General features: G+C 36.4%; 1 protein-coding gene and 1 long non-coding RNA gene across 2 annotated transcripts; both read left to right on the top strand.

Moving 5' to 3' along the window:
* The first annotated feature begins 4644 nt into the window (after nt 1-4644).
* Nucleotides 4645-10041, top strand: LOC110455631. The gene is made up of 6 exons (XM_021505875.1): nt 4645-5250; nt 6200-6438; nt 6936-7080; nt 7693-7821; nt 9453-9652; nt 10032-10041. The coding sequence occupies exons 1-6, from the start codon at nt 4645-4647 to the stop codon at nt 10039-10041; spliced, it is 1329 nt and encodes a 442-aa protein (XP_021361550.1).
* Nucleotides 10042-11234: 1193 nt separating this feature from the next.
* On the top strand, nt 11235-16018 carry LOC110455626. Its single transcript, XR_002463473.1, has 5 exons — nt 11235-11283; nt 13833-13901; nt 14270-14359; nt 15490-15540; nt 15947-16018. It is a non-coding gene; the product is annotated as an uncharacterized LOC110455626 (long non-coding RNA).
* Nucleotides 16019-17420: the final 1402 nt, after the last annotated feature.

Below are 17420 nucleotides of genomic sequence, written 5' to 3'. Positions count from 1 at the left end.
GAAACGATCTACTGAAATAGAAAAACAAAACAACCACAAACATCCGAAATGCGTCCTCGAAACATTTACAAATGTTAAGGTCGAAATGTTCAAGAGGAAGGATCTCAATGGAAAGGAATTTCACTTTTTTTTTATGACAATTTTACTGTTAATTCAACTGGAAATTCGCTCAATTGTGACTTGAAACCTTAAATTAATCCAATCGTTTTGAAAATGAAATATAATTAATCCATTCAAATTAAATGAATAAAAATAATTCAAATTGCATTAATTCAAAAAGTATTTTTTAATTTTTAAATTGAATTTCTAAATGCAAAAATGTTAAGTTGTTGGAATGTTATTCAATACATATGTAATTCTTAACATTTAGGACATTTGATTAATTATTATAAAACGTGAATAATTACTAATCGCAACAGAAGTGCATATTTGTAATGAAAAACTGGTGTTTTTTAAATAGGTGAAAACAATATTCCTTTTCTGGGGAGGGGGCTCTTGTAAGTCCTGTCCATGCATGAACACTGGTATTTTTGACATCTTTCAAGTTTAAATGATTACTGGTAAACAGTTTTTAGCTCACCTGCCCGAAGGGCAAGTGAGCTTATGCCATACCGCAGCGTCCGTCGTCCGTCCCTTGTCCGTCGTCCGTCCGTCCGTCAACTTTTCATTTAAAACGCTACTAGTCCTGAACGGCTTAACAGATTTTGACCAAATTTGGCCTGAGGCATCCTTGGGGGAAGGGGAACAAATTTTGTATAAACCATGGGTGTGGCTCCCATAGGGGCCGAGGGGCGGGGCTCAATAAGGTAAATAAAGCCAATTCTTTAAAATCCTTCTCCTTCTGAAGGAATGAATGGATCTGTTCCATATTTGACCTGAAGCATCCTTGGGGGAAGGGTAACCAATTTTGTATAAACCAGGGGTCTGGCCCCCATAGGGACTGAGGGGCGGGGCCCAATAGGGAAAATCCTTCTCCTTCTGAAGGAATGAATGGATCTGTCCCATATTTGACCTGAAGCATCCTTGGGGGAAGGGGAACCAATTGTGTATAAACCAGGGGTCTGGCCCCCATAGGGACTGAGGGGCGGGGCCCAATAGGTAAAATCCTTCTCCTTCTGAAGGAATGAATGGATCTGTCCCATATTTGACCTGAAGCATCCTTGGGGGAAGGGGAACCAATTTTGTATAAACCAAGGGTCTGGCCTCCATAGGGGCTGAGGGGCGGGGCCCAATAGGGGAACATAGAAAATTCTCAAAAATCCTTCTTTTTATGAAGGAATGAATGGATATGTTCCATATTTGGCCTGAAGCATCCTTGGGGGAAGGGGAACCAATTTTGTATAAACCAAGGATCTGGTCCCCATAGGGACTGAGGGGTGGGGCCCAATAGGGGAAATATAGCAAATTCTTAAAAATCCTTCTTCTTCTGAAGGAATGAATGAATCTATTCCATATTTGGCCTGAAGCATCCTTGGGGAAAGGGGAACCAATTTTGTATAAACCAAGGGTCTGGCTCTCAAAGGGGCTGAGGGGTGGGGCCAAATAGGGGAAATATAGCAAATTCTTAAAAATCCTTCTTCTTCTGAAGGAATGAATGAATCTATTCCATATTTGGCCTGAAGCATCCTTGGGGGAAGGGGAACCAATTTTCTATAAACCAAGGGTCTGGCCCCCATAGGGGCTGAGGGACGGGGCCCAATAGGGGAACATAGAAAATTGAATGGATCTGTTCCATATTTGGCCTGAAGCATCCTTGGGGAAAGGGGGACCAATTTTGTATAAACCAAGGGTCTGGCTCTCAAAGGGGCTGAGGGGTGGGGCCAAATAGGGGAAATATAGCAAATTCTTAAAAATCCTTCTTCTTCTGCAGGAATGAATGAATCTATTCCATATTTGGACTGAAGCATCCTTGGGGAAAGGGGAACCAATTTTGTATAAACCAAGGATCTGGCCCCCATAGGGACTGAGGGGCGGGGCCCAATAGGGGAACATAGAATATTCTTAAAAATCCTTCTTCTTCTGAAGGAAAGAATGGATCTGTTCCATATTTGACCTGAAGCCTCCTTGGGGGAAGGGGAACCAATTTTGTATTAACCAAGGGTCTGGCCCCCATAGGGACTGAGGGGCAGGGCCCAATAGGGGAACATAGAAAATTCTGAAAAATCCTTCTTCTTCTGAAGGAATGAATGTATCTGTCCCATATTTGGCCTGAAGCATCCTTGGGGGAAGGGGAACTAATTTTGTATAAACCAAGGATCTGGTCCCCATAGGGACTGAGGGGTGGGGCCCAATAGGGGAAATATAGCAAATTCTTAAAAATCCTTCTTCTCCTGAAGGAATGAATGGATCTGTCCCATATTTGACCTGAAGCATCCTTGGGGGAAGGGGAACCAATTTTGTATTAACCAAGGGTCTGGCCCCCATAGGGACTGAGGGGTGGGGCCCAATAGGGGTAATATAGCAAATTCTTAAAAATCCTTCTTCTCCTGAAGGAATGAATGGATCTGTCCCATATTTGACCTGAAGCATCCTTGGGGGAAGGGGAACCAATTTTGTATAACCCAAGGGTCTGGCCCCCATAGGGACTGAGGGGCAGGGCCCAATAGGGGAACATAGAAAATTCTTAAAAATCCCTCTTCTTCTGAAGGAATGAATGGATATGTTCCATATTTGGCCTGAAGCCTCCTTGGGGGAAGGGGAACCAATTTTGTATAAACCACGGGCTTGGCACCCATAGGGACTGAGGGGCGGGGCCCAATAGGGATTCTCAAAAATCCTTCTTTTTATGAAGGAATGAATGGATATGTTCCATATTTGGCCTGAAGCATCCTGGGGGGAAGGGGAACCAATTTTGTATAAACCACGGGCTTGGCACCCATAGGGACTGAGGGGCGGGGCCCAATAGGGATTCTCAAAAATCCTTCTTTTTATGAAGGAATGAATGGATATGTTCCATATTTGGCCTGAAGCCTCCTTGGGGGAAGGGGAACCAATTTTGTATAACCCAAGGGTCTGGCCCCCATAGGGACTGAGGGGCAGGGCCCAATAGGGGAACATAGAAAATTCTTAAAAATCCCTCTTCTTCTGAAGGAATGAATGGATATGTTCCATATTTGGCCTGAAGCATCCTGGGGGGAAGGGGAACCAATTTTGTATAACCCAAGGGTCTGGCCCCCATAGGGACTGAGGGGCGGGGCCCAATAGGGGAACATAGAAATTTTTTAAAAATCCTTCTTCTTCTGAAGGAATGAATGGATCTGTTCCATATTTGGCGTGAAGCATCCTTGGGGGAAGGGGAACCAATTTTGTATAACCCAAGGGTCTGGCCCCCATAGGGACTGAGGGGCGGGGCCCAATAGGGGAACATAGAAATTTTTTAAAAATCCTTCTTCTTCTGAAGGAATGAATGGATATGTTCCATATTTGGTCTGAAGCATCCTTCGGGGAAGGGGAACCAATTTTGTATAAACCGTGGGTCTGGCCCCACATTGGGACTGAGGGGCGGGGCCCAATAGGGGAAATATAGCAAATTCTTAAAAAATACTTCTTTTTCTGAAGGAATTAATGGATCTGTTTCATATTTGGCCTGAAGCATCCTTGGGAAAAAGGGGAACAAATTTTATATAAACCGTGGGTCTGCTGGCCCTTATGGGGACTGAGGGGGTGGGAAATAGGGGAAATTTAGCTTCTTTTTTTTAAAGTCACAGCTTAGAAATATTTGAGATCTCCACAAAATAACAATATCTTAATTGCTAGGCATTGCAAATTAAATACAAAATGTTAGAAATAGTTGAGATCTCCACAAAATAACCATATCTAAATTGCTAGGCATGAAAAATTCAATACCAAATGTTACAAGGATTGGCATTGGGGTCTCAAGCCTATTATGTTGAATCTTATTTGGAGAATATTTTGCCATAATTGCTTGATACACAGGTGAGCGATACAGGCCCTCTGGGCCTCTTGTTTTCTGTATATTGTAGACCAATTTTTAATTATTGTCATATATCTGTCAGATCATGTTAAAATCAAATTATAGATCTCTTTAAAACCCTGACGTTTTTCAGGGCTTTTGGCCCTTTGATTCTAGTTTATGAATGCATCACATTCTCAATTTGTGCAAAAACTATTTTTTTATGTTTTACAGCAATAATTTCAACCAATGGCAAAAGATCTGGAATTACCATCCAAACAGTCGCCAAAAGAAAAGACAAAAGGGATTATGGCAAGCGACATTATTGTTATTTTTGTGGTAAGAGCCAGTTGAAAATTGCAAGACATATTCTTCAGCAGCATGGTGATGTAAAGGACATTGCCATATTACCAAGTGTTTCTTCAGGAAAAGCGGACAGAAAGAAAAGAAAAATGATACTTGACAGATACAGAAACATGGGTAACTTTAATCACAACATAGAAGTTCTGTCAGAGAAAAGAGGAAATCTAATTGTCGGGAGAAGACCGAATGAAGAAGAATCTATGCATAACTCAGAACAGTATCTTCCATGCCAGTACTGTTTAGTATTTTACATTGCAAAGGAACTTTGGAGACACACAAAGAAATGTCAATTTCATTCAAAACCTTTGGTGTATGAAAATATTTTGCAAGAACAAAAGGCAGCAAGAGATATCACTTCTACCTCTAAAATGCTTATTCAGGGTGCTACAGGAGTTGGCGCAGTTGGGTTTGAGATTGATGATGAACAGTTTGATTCAAATGTCCTAAAAGCAATGCATGTGGATGAAATCAGTTTGGCCATAAAATCTGATCCGCTACTCGTTTTACTAGGCCAGACCCAATACAACAAGCTAGGAGCAAGAAAGGCCTGCCATGTAAGGGAGAAACTGCGAATAATGGGAAGACTCAAACTTGTCCTCAGAAGGAACACTGGAAAAGTTTCTGCCTCAATTGAAGAATTTATCAATCCAATGCATTTTGATACTTGTGTTCAGGGAGTGAAATCATTAGCAGAGGAAACTGATCAATTGTCTCTCAGTGGGACAAAAACATTCAAGAAACCTTCCCTTGCACTTAAAGCTGGACACTTGCTTAGAAAAATAGCAGAGCTGAAGAAAGGACAGGGAATCAGAAACAAAGATGACACATTAAAGGTGGCAGCTGCTGACTTTATTGAATTGTATAATACAGAATGGAGTGACAAAATATCTGGGATTGCTCATCAAAATATCAAAGAGCTGCATTTCAACAAAGAAACAATTCTTCCACTAACTGCAGATCTGCAGAAACTCACAGTAAGTATATTACATACATAAATGGCCATTGACATCTTTATTAGAACAGAATACAGCAAAAGATATTTATAACAGATCTCTGGGGACGAAGATATGGTTTGTTTTATATGTATAAAAAACTTTATAAAAGAATCATGCATAATTTTTTTTATTGAAAATAACAAATTTGTATATGACTAAACACAAACTTATTTCTGGGCAATATTTAAATAGACCTATCAGTATAAACATCTACCGTATTTTTCGGATTATAGGTCGATGCAGTATATAGGTCGAAGCACAGGTTTTTGACAAAAAAGTGAAGTTGAGTTTTATACAGGTCGAGGGAGATTGCCAAGATCATTCGGTGACCTCAACACACAAAATAAGTGTTATTCATCCAGAAACAAAGAATATCCTCTATGTATTGTATCATATTAAGCATTAAAACAGAGAAAATAAATAGTATAATTATTAATGCTTAGGGAAAATAGTTATAATGAATGGAAGGTTTATTATCCTACCTCAACATGTTGTGTATTACTTATTTCAACTTAATTAAAAGACCAAGTACACAAACCATATGATAAGGGCCCCATATCGGAGATAAATGTGCCCTAAATTAATCACTCTGTGTCTGTCCGTCCGTTTAATAATATCGGTATTCATTAACCGATTTGAATGAAACTTGGTCAACATTTTCAATAAACAAAAAGAAAACACAGGGTTGAATGCTAAAGTCACTGGGTCAAAGGTCAAGGTCAAAGGTGGGGCGGATTTCTACAGCCACAATACGGGGCCCTTACTATTCTGTCAAGATTCTAGTTGATAGTTAGTCACATTCAGGTAAGGCAAGTTAAGGTTACTGAGTCAAAGGTCATGGTAAAAATTTCTTTGTAAGAAAATAACAACAAAAGTAATGAAAACTGAGGTGACTGAATGCCCTAAGAGTCTCTTGCTGTTTTTACAGAAGTACTTGGAGGAAGAAACAACTGCAATGACTACGAAGATTTTGAATCATAAGTCAGCTGAACTGTGGAGAAAGCTTGCAGAGCTAACATTAACACGACTCATTCTGTTCAACAAGAGGAGAGCAGAAGAGCCTGCACAAATGCTTGTAGAACGATTTAAGCAACGCCCAATAAACAGGAATACCAATGAAGAGCTACTGCAGTCACTACAACCAATTGAGAAGCATCTAATGAAATGGTGAGTTTTGTTCAGAACTGTTAAGAAACTGTTTCCTTAACAACAATTATAAAACAAAAATAATCCATATGATTTGATCAGCCATGTTTCTAACATATTTTATATAAAGTCAGATCAGAAAAAATAATCCAGTGTTTAAACACTGGTATTGGTAAATTGAAAAATCTTATTACCCCTAAAAAGAAATTAAGAGTTTCACTGTCTTTGCTCTGTTTCTTCTGCTTCCTTCTGGTTTTTCCACCAGCAAGGTTTCCAACACTTTTTCAAAAGTTATTGGAAGAAATTTAACTAAACTCACCAAAATTTTCTCTGTATGTTTGGGGGTGTGCTAGAGCATGTCCATTTCGGGGAATTTGGAACGGGTCCCTGTTGCAGTTAGTTTACATCATAATTATGGCATTATTACCTATCAAACAAAACATTTGGAACTAAAATGTAGCTTTCAGAATAGTTTTAATTTTTTTACATCAGTATTGTGCCTTGGTCTTTTAATACAGCATGGACATGGTGGAAGTCTTAGGAAAGAAAAACAGAAAGGTTCCAATTCTTATGACACAGACCATGCTTGCAGCAGTCAGTGCTCTTGTATCCACTAGAGATGCAGTAGGAATCCCTAAAGAGAATCCATTTGTTTTTGCAGTGGTATGTAAAGTGTGCTTCAAAAAAATATATATAAAGTTAAATTTTATGGTTATTTTATTCCAATTTTTATGCATTTAAATATTTATTTTTCTTTTGTAATTCCATCTACAGTTATTCAAGTTGGCTGAGTGGCCGATCGGGCGAATTGTTTATTGTACATCTTGAGCTTCAAAGAGTCCATCATATGTTGGCATGTGGGATAAATAAATAAAAGTGTAGAATATTGGGCAAGAAACCAAGTCTTTGCTGAGGTTCTGTATCAATATTCTAAACTCAAAAAAAAAATCCATATCCCACATAACTAGAGTATGATTGACTTTTTCTCCTACCTTTTTCATTAAAACTTACCAAATACAATCGTACTGCTGAATTTAACAAAATTTCTAGACAGAGTATGTTTTATAGGAAGCCACAGTACAATTCAAATTTTGGATTTGCAATGGTTGTCAAAAGCAGATTGAATACTGTTTCTGTTTATTCCTTGAACAAATTTACATCTAAAGGTGAAGCATAACAGCTTTATTTTTATACTTTATGGGATAACTGTGCTTTATTGGTAGCCTTTGTGTGATAATGATTAAATTTAGACAGTTTTCACATTTCTCTTTCCAGGGGGAAAATGGGCACCTTCGGGGATGTGCAACAATCAAGCGAACTGTCGAAAGTTGCAAAGATGACATCAAATATCCAGAATTGATTACTAGTACCAAACTACGAAAGTACATGGCTACAGTTTCTCAGGTAGAAAATTAAATTACCAATTAACCCTGTGTAGAAGCTAGACCATAAAAATATGTGAAAGCTGTGTAAGACAGTAGACAGTATGAAGCCATTTGTTACCATATTACACTAATGTGTTCAGTTACTGAATGATTTGCATACATAAATTTAATCTTTTATTATTATATCACCCTTTGTTAGGTCTCAAAATGCCGTCAAATTTCATTTGCTTTCACTGATCATATTTTTTCAAGTCAAGAGATCAATTACTAGAAATAAAAATAAATGCCTAGTTAATAAGAAATATTGTTGGAAAGTCTGAAGTAAAAATTATTTTAAGTACTCTGCCATTAAATGTATTCATTTGGAATTTTAACTCTTTCGCTACTCATGACGCCTATAGGCGTCATGAAAAAGGTGCCCCGTGTCCCGCATGACGCCTTTAGTCATAAATAAGTGCTCCCGTGTCCCGCATGACGCCTATAGGCGTCATAGAAAAGAGCTCCCGTATCATAAGTCATGTTTCACTTCCTCGTTTGGAGTGTTCTAAGAAGGAATTTATGTATGAAATATTAATTAAACGAATGATAACAAGCAGAAATAGGATAACGATAATTTATTTTATGTGTTTTCAGTTTAATTTTGTGTTATATTGGTCGTATATAATCGGAAATCGGCTGGTTTACAACACGTTGTTTACACAGACACTTGTTCGTTTTGCATGTTGCTAGAAGAAATTTATGTATGAAATAGGTAGTTAACTGATAATACCAAGCAGAAATGGGATAAGGATGATCTGTTTTATGTATTATAAGCTTAATCATATGTTGTTATGGTCGTATAATGGGAAATCTGCTGGTTTGAATCCAGTCGTTTACACCGGTAACAAAATAAACAAAATAGCGGACTCAAAAGTTTACTTTTGATTTCAAGGCTTGAATGACGGAAAACACTGACCAAATGTGATAAAAATGATAACAAATGAACAACTGGGTACAAATGATGGTCAAAATAAAACAAGAACCTATTAAACGTCTTTTAGTAACATAAAAACAGGGTTATGATTATAAGTGAAATCTCGAACGTAAGTGAAACAGTGATTAGATAAACACTGTCACTTCCTGTCATTCTACCGGACGATTTCGGCACTTTTTCTCGTAAATAAATTATAAATGTGTGTCTACCTATTTCATACAATACATAACAACAAATAAATGCCAACGTACCGAAAATATAAGCACCACACAGTCGTAAATCATCCTTTAATCGTAGCGGTAGTTTGGAGCTATTATTATTATTATTATTATTATAATAGGGTTTTACGTCTGCTATTACGGCCTTTCGGCCTCTCAGTAGACGAGAACAGATACTTTTGGAGCAATGTGCTCTGTATTGCGTCATGCGCAAAGGACGAACCCCTGATCACTTCCGGGTAGCGAGCGGGAAATTTGAATTGAGTACGGAAAGAGTTAAGGACTCTTGTGCAAGTTGGTTGATCAGTTGATTTTATTGTCATCTTTGTCAGGCTTATGTACATTAGCAAGTTGTTTCATCAAAATCATATTTTAGGGAATAAATTATATTTCAGGGAATCGACCATGTTTCAAGTTATTTGTAAATTATAGTTATAACAAAATTGAACAAATTTTTAGGTGTTCAATCTGTCCACTGGGCAACTGGAGGAGTTGGCAGGACACATGGGGCATGAACTGAGTGTGCATAGACAATACTACAGGCTGCAGGAAGATGTGGTAGAAATTGCAAAAGTGAGCAAACTACTGCTCACTGTAGAGAAAGGAAATGCCCACCAGTTTGCTGGAATGTCTCTTGACGATATTCAGTTAGATGGCAAGTACAAGAATTTTCTGAGAAGCAAGACCACCTGTGGCAGGGTTTTACTTTTAATTCAATACACCTGGTCCTCCTACTTGTACAAAAGCATGTGCACAAGATACCTATATAAATGTATGGTACATTTAATACATATTCCACCATGTAGTATGTGTGTAGTTATGCGAAAATATATACGATTATCATATCCTCTGTCACCACTTTGAATTTCTTTTTACATGTATTGTGTTACATTTCACTTTTGTATGTCACTTAAAAGACTTGTTCCATCGAAGATGGGAATAGTTACAGTGTTAGTCATTAGTTTTTTCAATTAATTCTAAATGATTCTACATTGATATTGTTGATACTCAAGACATATACATATATGCAATTTTCAGGTGTAGATGATGTCTATTAACCACTGAAATCACTATATGTAAACAAAATAATATAAACCCACATGTGTATGCATCTTTAATGTAACACATAACCTGAGTTAAATACAAATACATTGCTTTATTAGGGCCCCTCTTTGGCGATATGGGTGCCCTATAGTAATCACTTTGTTGTTCTGTCCACAAATTTTGTTTCTACTTAATTAACATCGGTATTCATTGACTGATTTGAATGAAACTTTGTCAATAAACAAAAAGAAAACACAGGGTCGAATGCTAAGGTCACTGGGTCAAAGGTCAAGGTCAAAAGTGGGGGGATTTCTACAGCCACAATACAGGGCCCTTACTGACCTGTCAGTGTTCTAGTTTGTTGAGATTCTGAATCAATCTAGCTAGACCAAAATTCAAATGCCTTGTAACGTGTTTACCTTTTGGCACTGTTAGTGATAAATTTGTTGTGTATGCCAAACTAGATCAGGTCCGATAGCCTTGTCAATAATCTGAAGATAAAGTATGCATTCAGTTGAAGTCTCTTATTATGTATTAATAAATGGGACATAGGGTGAAAGTTTAAGATTAATCTAGTTCTATTATGACAAAAATAATTCCAGGTAATCATGTCAGGGAATGATTCTCTGGTTGGTAGATTTGGGTAATTTTTTTTTGCTGTTGTCCTGCTATGTACTTAGTTGGGAGTATTCAGTCCTTAAAATGCAGCTCAATATCACCTTTTTTGCTTCCAAAAGCTACATGTCAAGGAATATGTGGACATACATTACTAATTAGTTATAAGTTTTTCCCTTTGCCACTTGAATTGTTAGGACACAGATTTGCTTTCAGATTCCATATAAGATAATATTTCCACTATGGCAAAACGTACATTGAAAAAAACATTTGACAGGGATCTGAATATTTATTGAACATTTATAAATCTGTCATTAAGACAGAATATTCATTCAAGGGTAAAAAACAAATATCACCATTTGACAGCAAAACAAAATCATAATCCAGAATCAATCAAACAAGGGCAATGTGTGTACTTGCATAGAGATTCCTGAAAATGTACGAGATGAGGCTGACACTGAAAGGTTCTTGGGCTATTGTGAACATAGAAATAGCAAAAATTATCTTTGTTTTTATCACCTTATTTTCAAACTCTTTCCAAATTATCTCAATATTCAATTACAATTTATTCAATTACATCCAGATTTAGACACCAGTTCTCAAGAAGGAGGAAGTGAGGGACCTTCTCAAGGTAAATAAGGATATACATTTTTTATTGAAAAAGCAGACTGTCATGTTTGCAATTCTGTAAACATACCGGTACTTATTTTAGCACAATCAAATTTAAGGTCATGGTCAAATTTTGAATGATTAGCACATTAAATTAATATTGATGTAATATGTAGAAAAAGTAATATTATTATTTCACAATCATGTTTTAGCGCAAAACGCTAAAATATGGCTGCCACTAAAAGAATATACCTTTACAGTATTTTGGGTGACAAAAATTATTAGGTCTCTAAAAAATGTTAACCATCCCCCGCGAAACACGTTTGCAGGGGATATTAAATTGGCCTCTGTCCGTCCCAGTCATTTATATCTTCCAAACTGTTTAACTGAACTTCACAAAACTTTCTGTATATATTAAGTTGGTGCCTTAGTTGTGCCTTTTGCTATTGGCGACATTTCACTTTTCATATTTTTAGCTATTCAAATCGTCGTCCGTCCGTCCGTCCGTAAACAATTCTTGTTACTGCTATTTCTGGGAAAGTACAGGATGGATCTTTCTCAAATTTCACATGCAGGTTCCCCTTGGTCCCTAGTTGTGCATTGTACCTTATTTTGGCCGATCCCAATTCAAGATGGCCGACAGGTGGCCATCTTGGATTTTGAAAGTGAAAGTTTGTTACCGCTTTTTCAGGAAAAGTACTGGATGGGTCTTTCTCAAATCTTATATGCAGGTTCCCCTTGGGCCCTAGTTGTGCATTGTACCTTTTTCGGAGTGATCTGAATTCAAGATGGCCGACAGGCGGCCATATTGGACTTTGAAAGTGAAAGTTTGTTACCACTATTTCTGGAAAAGTATGGAATGGATCTTTCTCTAAATTTCGTATGCAGGTTCCCCTTGGTCCCTAGTTGTGCATTGTAACTTTTTTGGACTGATCCTAATTCAAGATGGCAGACAGGCGGCCATCTTGGATTTTGAATGTGAAAGTTTGTTACCGCTGTTTCTGAGAAAGTATGGAATGGATCTTTCTCAAATTTCGTATGCAAGTTCCTCTTGGTCCCTAGTTGTGCATGGTACCTTTCTTGGACTGATCCTAATTCAAGATGGCCGACAGGTGGCCATCTTGGATTTTGTAAGGGAAAGTTTGTTACCGCTATTTCTGGGAAAGTACTGGATGGATCTTTCTCAAATTTCATATGCAGGTTCCCCTTGATCCCTAGTTGTGCATTGTACCTTTTTTGGACTGATCTAAATTCAAGATGGCCGACAGTACTGAATGGATCTTTCTCAAATTTCATAACTATTATGCAAGTTCCCCTTGGTGCATAGTTGTGTATTTGTACTGTTTTTCTTAAATTTCATTGTTAGGTCCCATTGTCACGTAAAAAACAGTCAGAGATCTGAGTGGAGAATACTAAGGAATTTAGCTGGAGATCTTATATGACAGATAACACTGTTTCCCTAAATGTTTTTCAAGTTGAATTATAGCAGGATAAAATAATGTTTTGCATAGCTTGTGATAAGTCTCTTGAGGGATTTTAATTCAAATTCCATGTCATTGAGATAAAAAAAGAAAAGTAGAGAAAAGAACAGTCTGTCGTAGATCCATTGCAGTACGTCCAATGGTGGGCGCCAAGATCCCTGTGATCTCTTGTTTCTGTTAGCATGGAAACATAGAAAACACAAAAAAGGGTTTTTCGGGCTATAACTTCCAAACCATTCAATTCAAATTCACAAAAACTTTTCTATATATTAAGTTGGTGCCCTTGTTGTGCCTTTGCTATTGGCAACATTTTCACTTTTTTTGTTACCTTAGAAACTTTGTCAGAAAACAAAAAAAAAAGGTCTTTTCTGTTCTATAACTTCCAAATTGTTCAACTCAACTTCACAGAACTTTCTGCACATACTGACTTTAGTGCCCCTAGTTGTACCTTTTGCTATTGACAACATTTTATATTTATATAATTATTCAGTTTTTACTGAAATATAGTTGAAAACCTCAAAAGAAGGCTTTTCTGGGCTACAACTTCAAGGCATTGGCCCCAAACAGTATGATCATTATCATTACAGGTTTTACATCTCTTACATAGTAAACCTTTTGTTGTGATATGTTATGTTTAGCTTTGTATTATATCTTCACGTGCAAAGTACTGGTACGTAAGTGTGTGAAGTCTCAAGTAATTACAGGGCTTTATAGCATATTTAGGTTCCATACCAAGACCTGTTCGCGGGGGATAATGCCATGCTTTGTGGCATCTTGTTTTCCCTCTACAACAGTACCATTTTGTGCCGGTACATATTGCATAATACCCATTCAAATTTGTAATGTATCCGTGTAGCATCTAGCATCTATTGTTCTTCAAAAAATGAGGCAATATAAACTTTTCAAGACTTGTATCAACAAAAAGGTTATGCAATTGAATACGCTTATATTGGTTACATTTGAATATGTGTAGAGTATATTTTAATGCTGTTCCAGAAAGTTGTCATTTAGCTTCATCAAATTAATTATGGTCTGAATATATACCGAAGTAGTTTATAGTTATTAGTTCAAAATTTGATTTGGAATATAGGTCCACAAGCTGAGCCACACACAGACCCACAAGCAGAGCTTGTTGTACATAGGACTGAAGGTGATATTGGTAAGTATTTAAGCTCATTCATTTGAATAACTACATCAGAGAGGTAAATGCATACCCCTAAAGCTACTTCTTTATCCCACTGCATTTTCGGAAGTTAAATTTTTGACCATTTGTTGACAATAAGTGTATTTTGTCTGAACACATTGTTTTCTTCTGCATTAAAACCTCTTCAGGTCAGATGAGTGCAAATTGTTTAGTAAAGTCCTAGCTCTGCCAATAAAAAGAATTTTGCCTGTTTTCTATTTCTACCTATCAGAAGTATTATTTTTGTTCTTTGCTCAAAATCAAAATTAAAAAATAATAGAAAAGTAATTATAAGGTTGTTTTTTTTACTTGCTCATATCGTCTGGTTTCAAAAAAAAATCCAGGTTCTCAAAGGAAATCCTCTCGAAATACCTATAAGAAGCGACGACCAGTCATCTTGAGAGATGAGGAGCAGTCTTCAGGAGATGAACATGGTATATTTTAATTTTGTTTATTAAATTTCATTAAATGTATTATGGTCGACTGAATGTACCAAAGTCTTTATTATTATTAATTTACAATTTGATTTGTGGAATCAATTTGGAAAAAAAAGCTGTATATATTTATGTTAAGAGATTAACAAACAGGTGTCACAAAGTTAACTTTGATCTAAATGTGTTTATTATATTGTAAAAGCTATTTTGATTAAATTCAAGTGTGAATGCAACTTTCATTAAATGATTTACATCATGTTTTCAAGTTCAGCCATATCTAACTGAAGTTATTAGCTCACCTGGTCTGAAGGACCAAGGTGAGTTATAGGTATACTGTGGCGTCCGTCGTCCGTCCCTGGTTCCGTCCGTGAACACTTTCTTTAGTCGACTTCTTATAAACTACTGGGTGGAATTTGATCAAATTTGACTTGAAGCATCTTTGGCAGGTTGGGATTAAAAATTGTACAAATAAAGTGGCTGACCTCCCGGGGACTGAAGGGTGGGGCCCAAAAGGGGTAATTTGGCCATATTGCCTCAAGCATCTTCTCCTCAGGAAATTACAAAAGGCTATGGATGATATTTTGCTGGAAGCATCCTCAAGAGGTGAGGATTTAAAAATGTACAAATAAAGGGGCTGACACCCCAGTAGCTTAAGGGGCAGGGCCCAAAAGGAGTAATTTGGCCATATTGCCTTGAGCATCTTCTCCTCTTTAACTACGAGAAAGCTATTGATCATATTTGGCTGCAAGCATCCTCAGAAGGTGAGGAATCAATAATATACATATGAAGGGGCTGACCTCCCCAGGGGCCTGAGGGGCGGGAACAAAGGGTTTAATTTGACATTACTGAGATGAACAAATTTTAATCTGAAACTAAGCCATGGACAGAACTTAAATTCTTATTGCTGGCATTCCTAAGAGACTGGGATTCAGAGTCATTGCTCAGTGGCAGTTCCGATCTGAGGAAAATATATTTGTTACTGAATGCATGGATTGTTTTAATATCCAGGTTAGCGATACAGGCTCTGGGCCTCTTGTATTACTAAACATGTGTCTGATGTTGGAATATGTATGTGATACATTATCAAATATTTCCAAACTTGACAATTATGATTTTCAATAACTATTTAGTTACAGTTCCACAAACAGAGCTTGTTGAACATAGGACTGAAGGTGATATTGGTAAGTATTTAAGCTCATTCATTTGAATAACTACATCAGAGAGGTAAATGCATACCCCTAAAGCTACTTCTTTATCCCATTGCCTATTCGGAAGTTAAATTTGTGACAATTTGTTGACAATAAGTATATCTTATCTGAACACATTGTTTTCTGCTGCATTAATATCTGTTGGTCAGATGAGTGCAAATTTTTTAGTGAAGTCTTGTTCTGACTCTTGTGTTGATTTTAAACCTTTGTCGATAAAAAGGATTTTGCCTGTTTCCTTTTTTTACCTATCCGAAGTAATATTTTTGTGCTTTGTTCAAAGTAATTAATTAAAAATAAAATCTCATAGAAAAAGAAATTATAATTCATCCCAAAAATTTGTGTTATTAAATCATATTGTCTGGTTTTAAAAAAAATACAGATATTCAAAGGAAATCCTCACGACATACTAGTAAGAAGCGACCAATCATCTTAAGTGACGAGGAGCAATCTTCAGAAGATGAATATGGTATGTAAGGCTTTTCTAGAATTTGTTGTGTGTATGGTGGCAAGCTGCAAAGTTTTCCAGAGACCACATTGCTCACCTAATGCAAAAAAAGGCAGTTTTAACATATTAAGGAAATAAAAGGATTATCGGGTGGTTGTTTTTATAAACCCACTGTGTGTAGGACTACTGGTGCTGATTATAGAATAGCCACAAAGATGATGTCACAAAAGACACAGATATTAAATTGTCTGTTTAATATATGTGATATCCCTTGCTGAATGTTCTTGTATATAGTAAGTATCATCAACTGTACTTCAACTTCAAATTTTATTTATTTCTCTTCACAAAATTACAGATTGTACAGAGAAAACATATTAACAACAATACAGAGACAAATTTGGTACAAATGGAGGACAAATTATGTGACCTTTTGAAATATTATTTTGATAAATTTGCATAAGTTTCTTAAAGTTTTTACATTATTTGTGTTCATTAATTCTGAAAATTTAATAACATTAGGCAAATCATAGAAATACTTATCTAAAAATTGTTTCCTTTCTATGTTTAAAAATGGACATTTTAAAACATAGTGGAATTCATCACCGATTTCAATATTGCAATAAGGAAAAATTCTGTTTTGATAATCAATATCGTTCCATCTACCACTCTCAACTATAAGTTTGTGGTTGCATGTTCTAAATTTACACAATACTCTTCATTCTTTGTCATTTAATAAAACTAAATAGTTTTCAAAATCACAGTTATTTTTGTAAATTCTATAGCAAGTAGACTTTAATGAATTATACACTTCACTGTTGAATTCTTGTAAGAACTGGTCATGCAGTATTTGTTTCACCGAAAGTTTTACCCATTTCGGGTTACCCAATCCAAAGAACTGAGAATTCCATACAAACATCAATCCACAATCATTTAAAATATCGTGAATAAATCTCAAGTAAGGAACTTTCTTGTTTTCTACAACAAAAACATGGTATAACATATTGTACATAAGGTAATTCAATTTACTGTCTTTAGATTGTAACATCTTTGACCAATAACCAATCATTCGTGATTTTACTTCTATGGAAAGGGGGCATATACCAAGACTGTATATGTAACACTTACCTGGTTTCCTTGATGTCAGCACTTTTTTCTTTTTCTTTCAGTTTTGAAAGATGATGAAAAGGACACAAGTTCTTCAGAAGAAATGTCATCAGAAGATGTTCCTGCCTCATGTAATTTTTTATATTCTCAGTACAAATGCTCTTTTACTTTTTGTCTGTAGTCTATCTTTGCTCTAATTCTTGTTTTCAAAATATCTCAGAAATTACTCAAGGGATCATTTTTTTTAAGTTTTAAAGTACTTATCCTTTGCTTTCTTTGTATTTTCATTATAAAATTGATAATT

This window comes from Mizuhopecten yessoensis, unplaced genomic scaffold, assembly GCF_002113885.1.
Source record: "Mizuhopecten yessoensis strain PY_sf001 unplaced genomic scaffold, ASM211388v2 scaffold931, whole genome shotgun sequence".
In the NCBI taxonomy this organism is placed as follows: Eukaryota; Metazoa; Mollusca; class Bivalvia; order Pectinida; family Pectinidae; genus Mizuhopecten; species Mizuhopecten yessoensis.
Note: the sequence above shows the minus strand (reverse complement) of the source record. Positions and strands in the feature narration are given on the sequence as shown.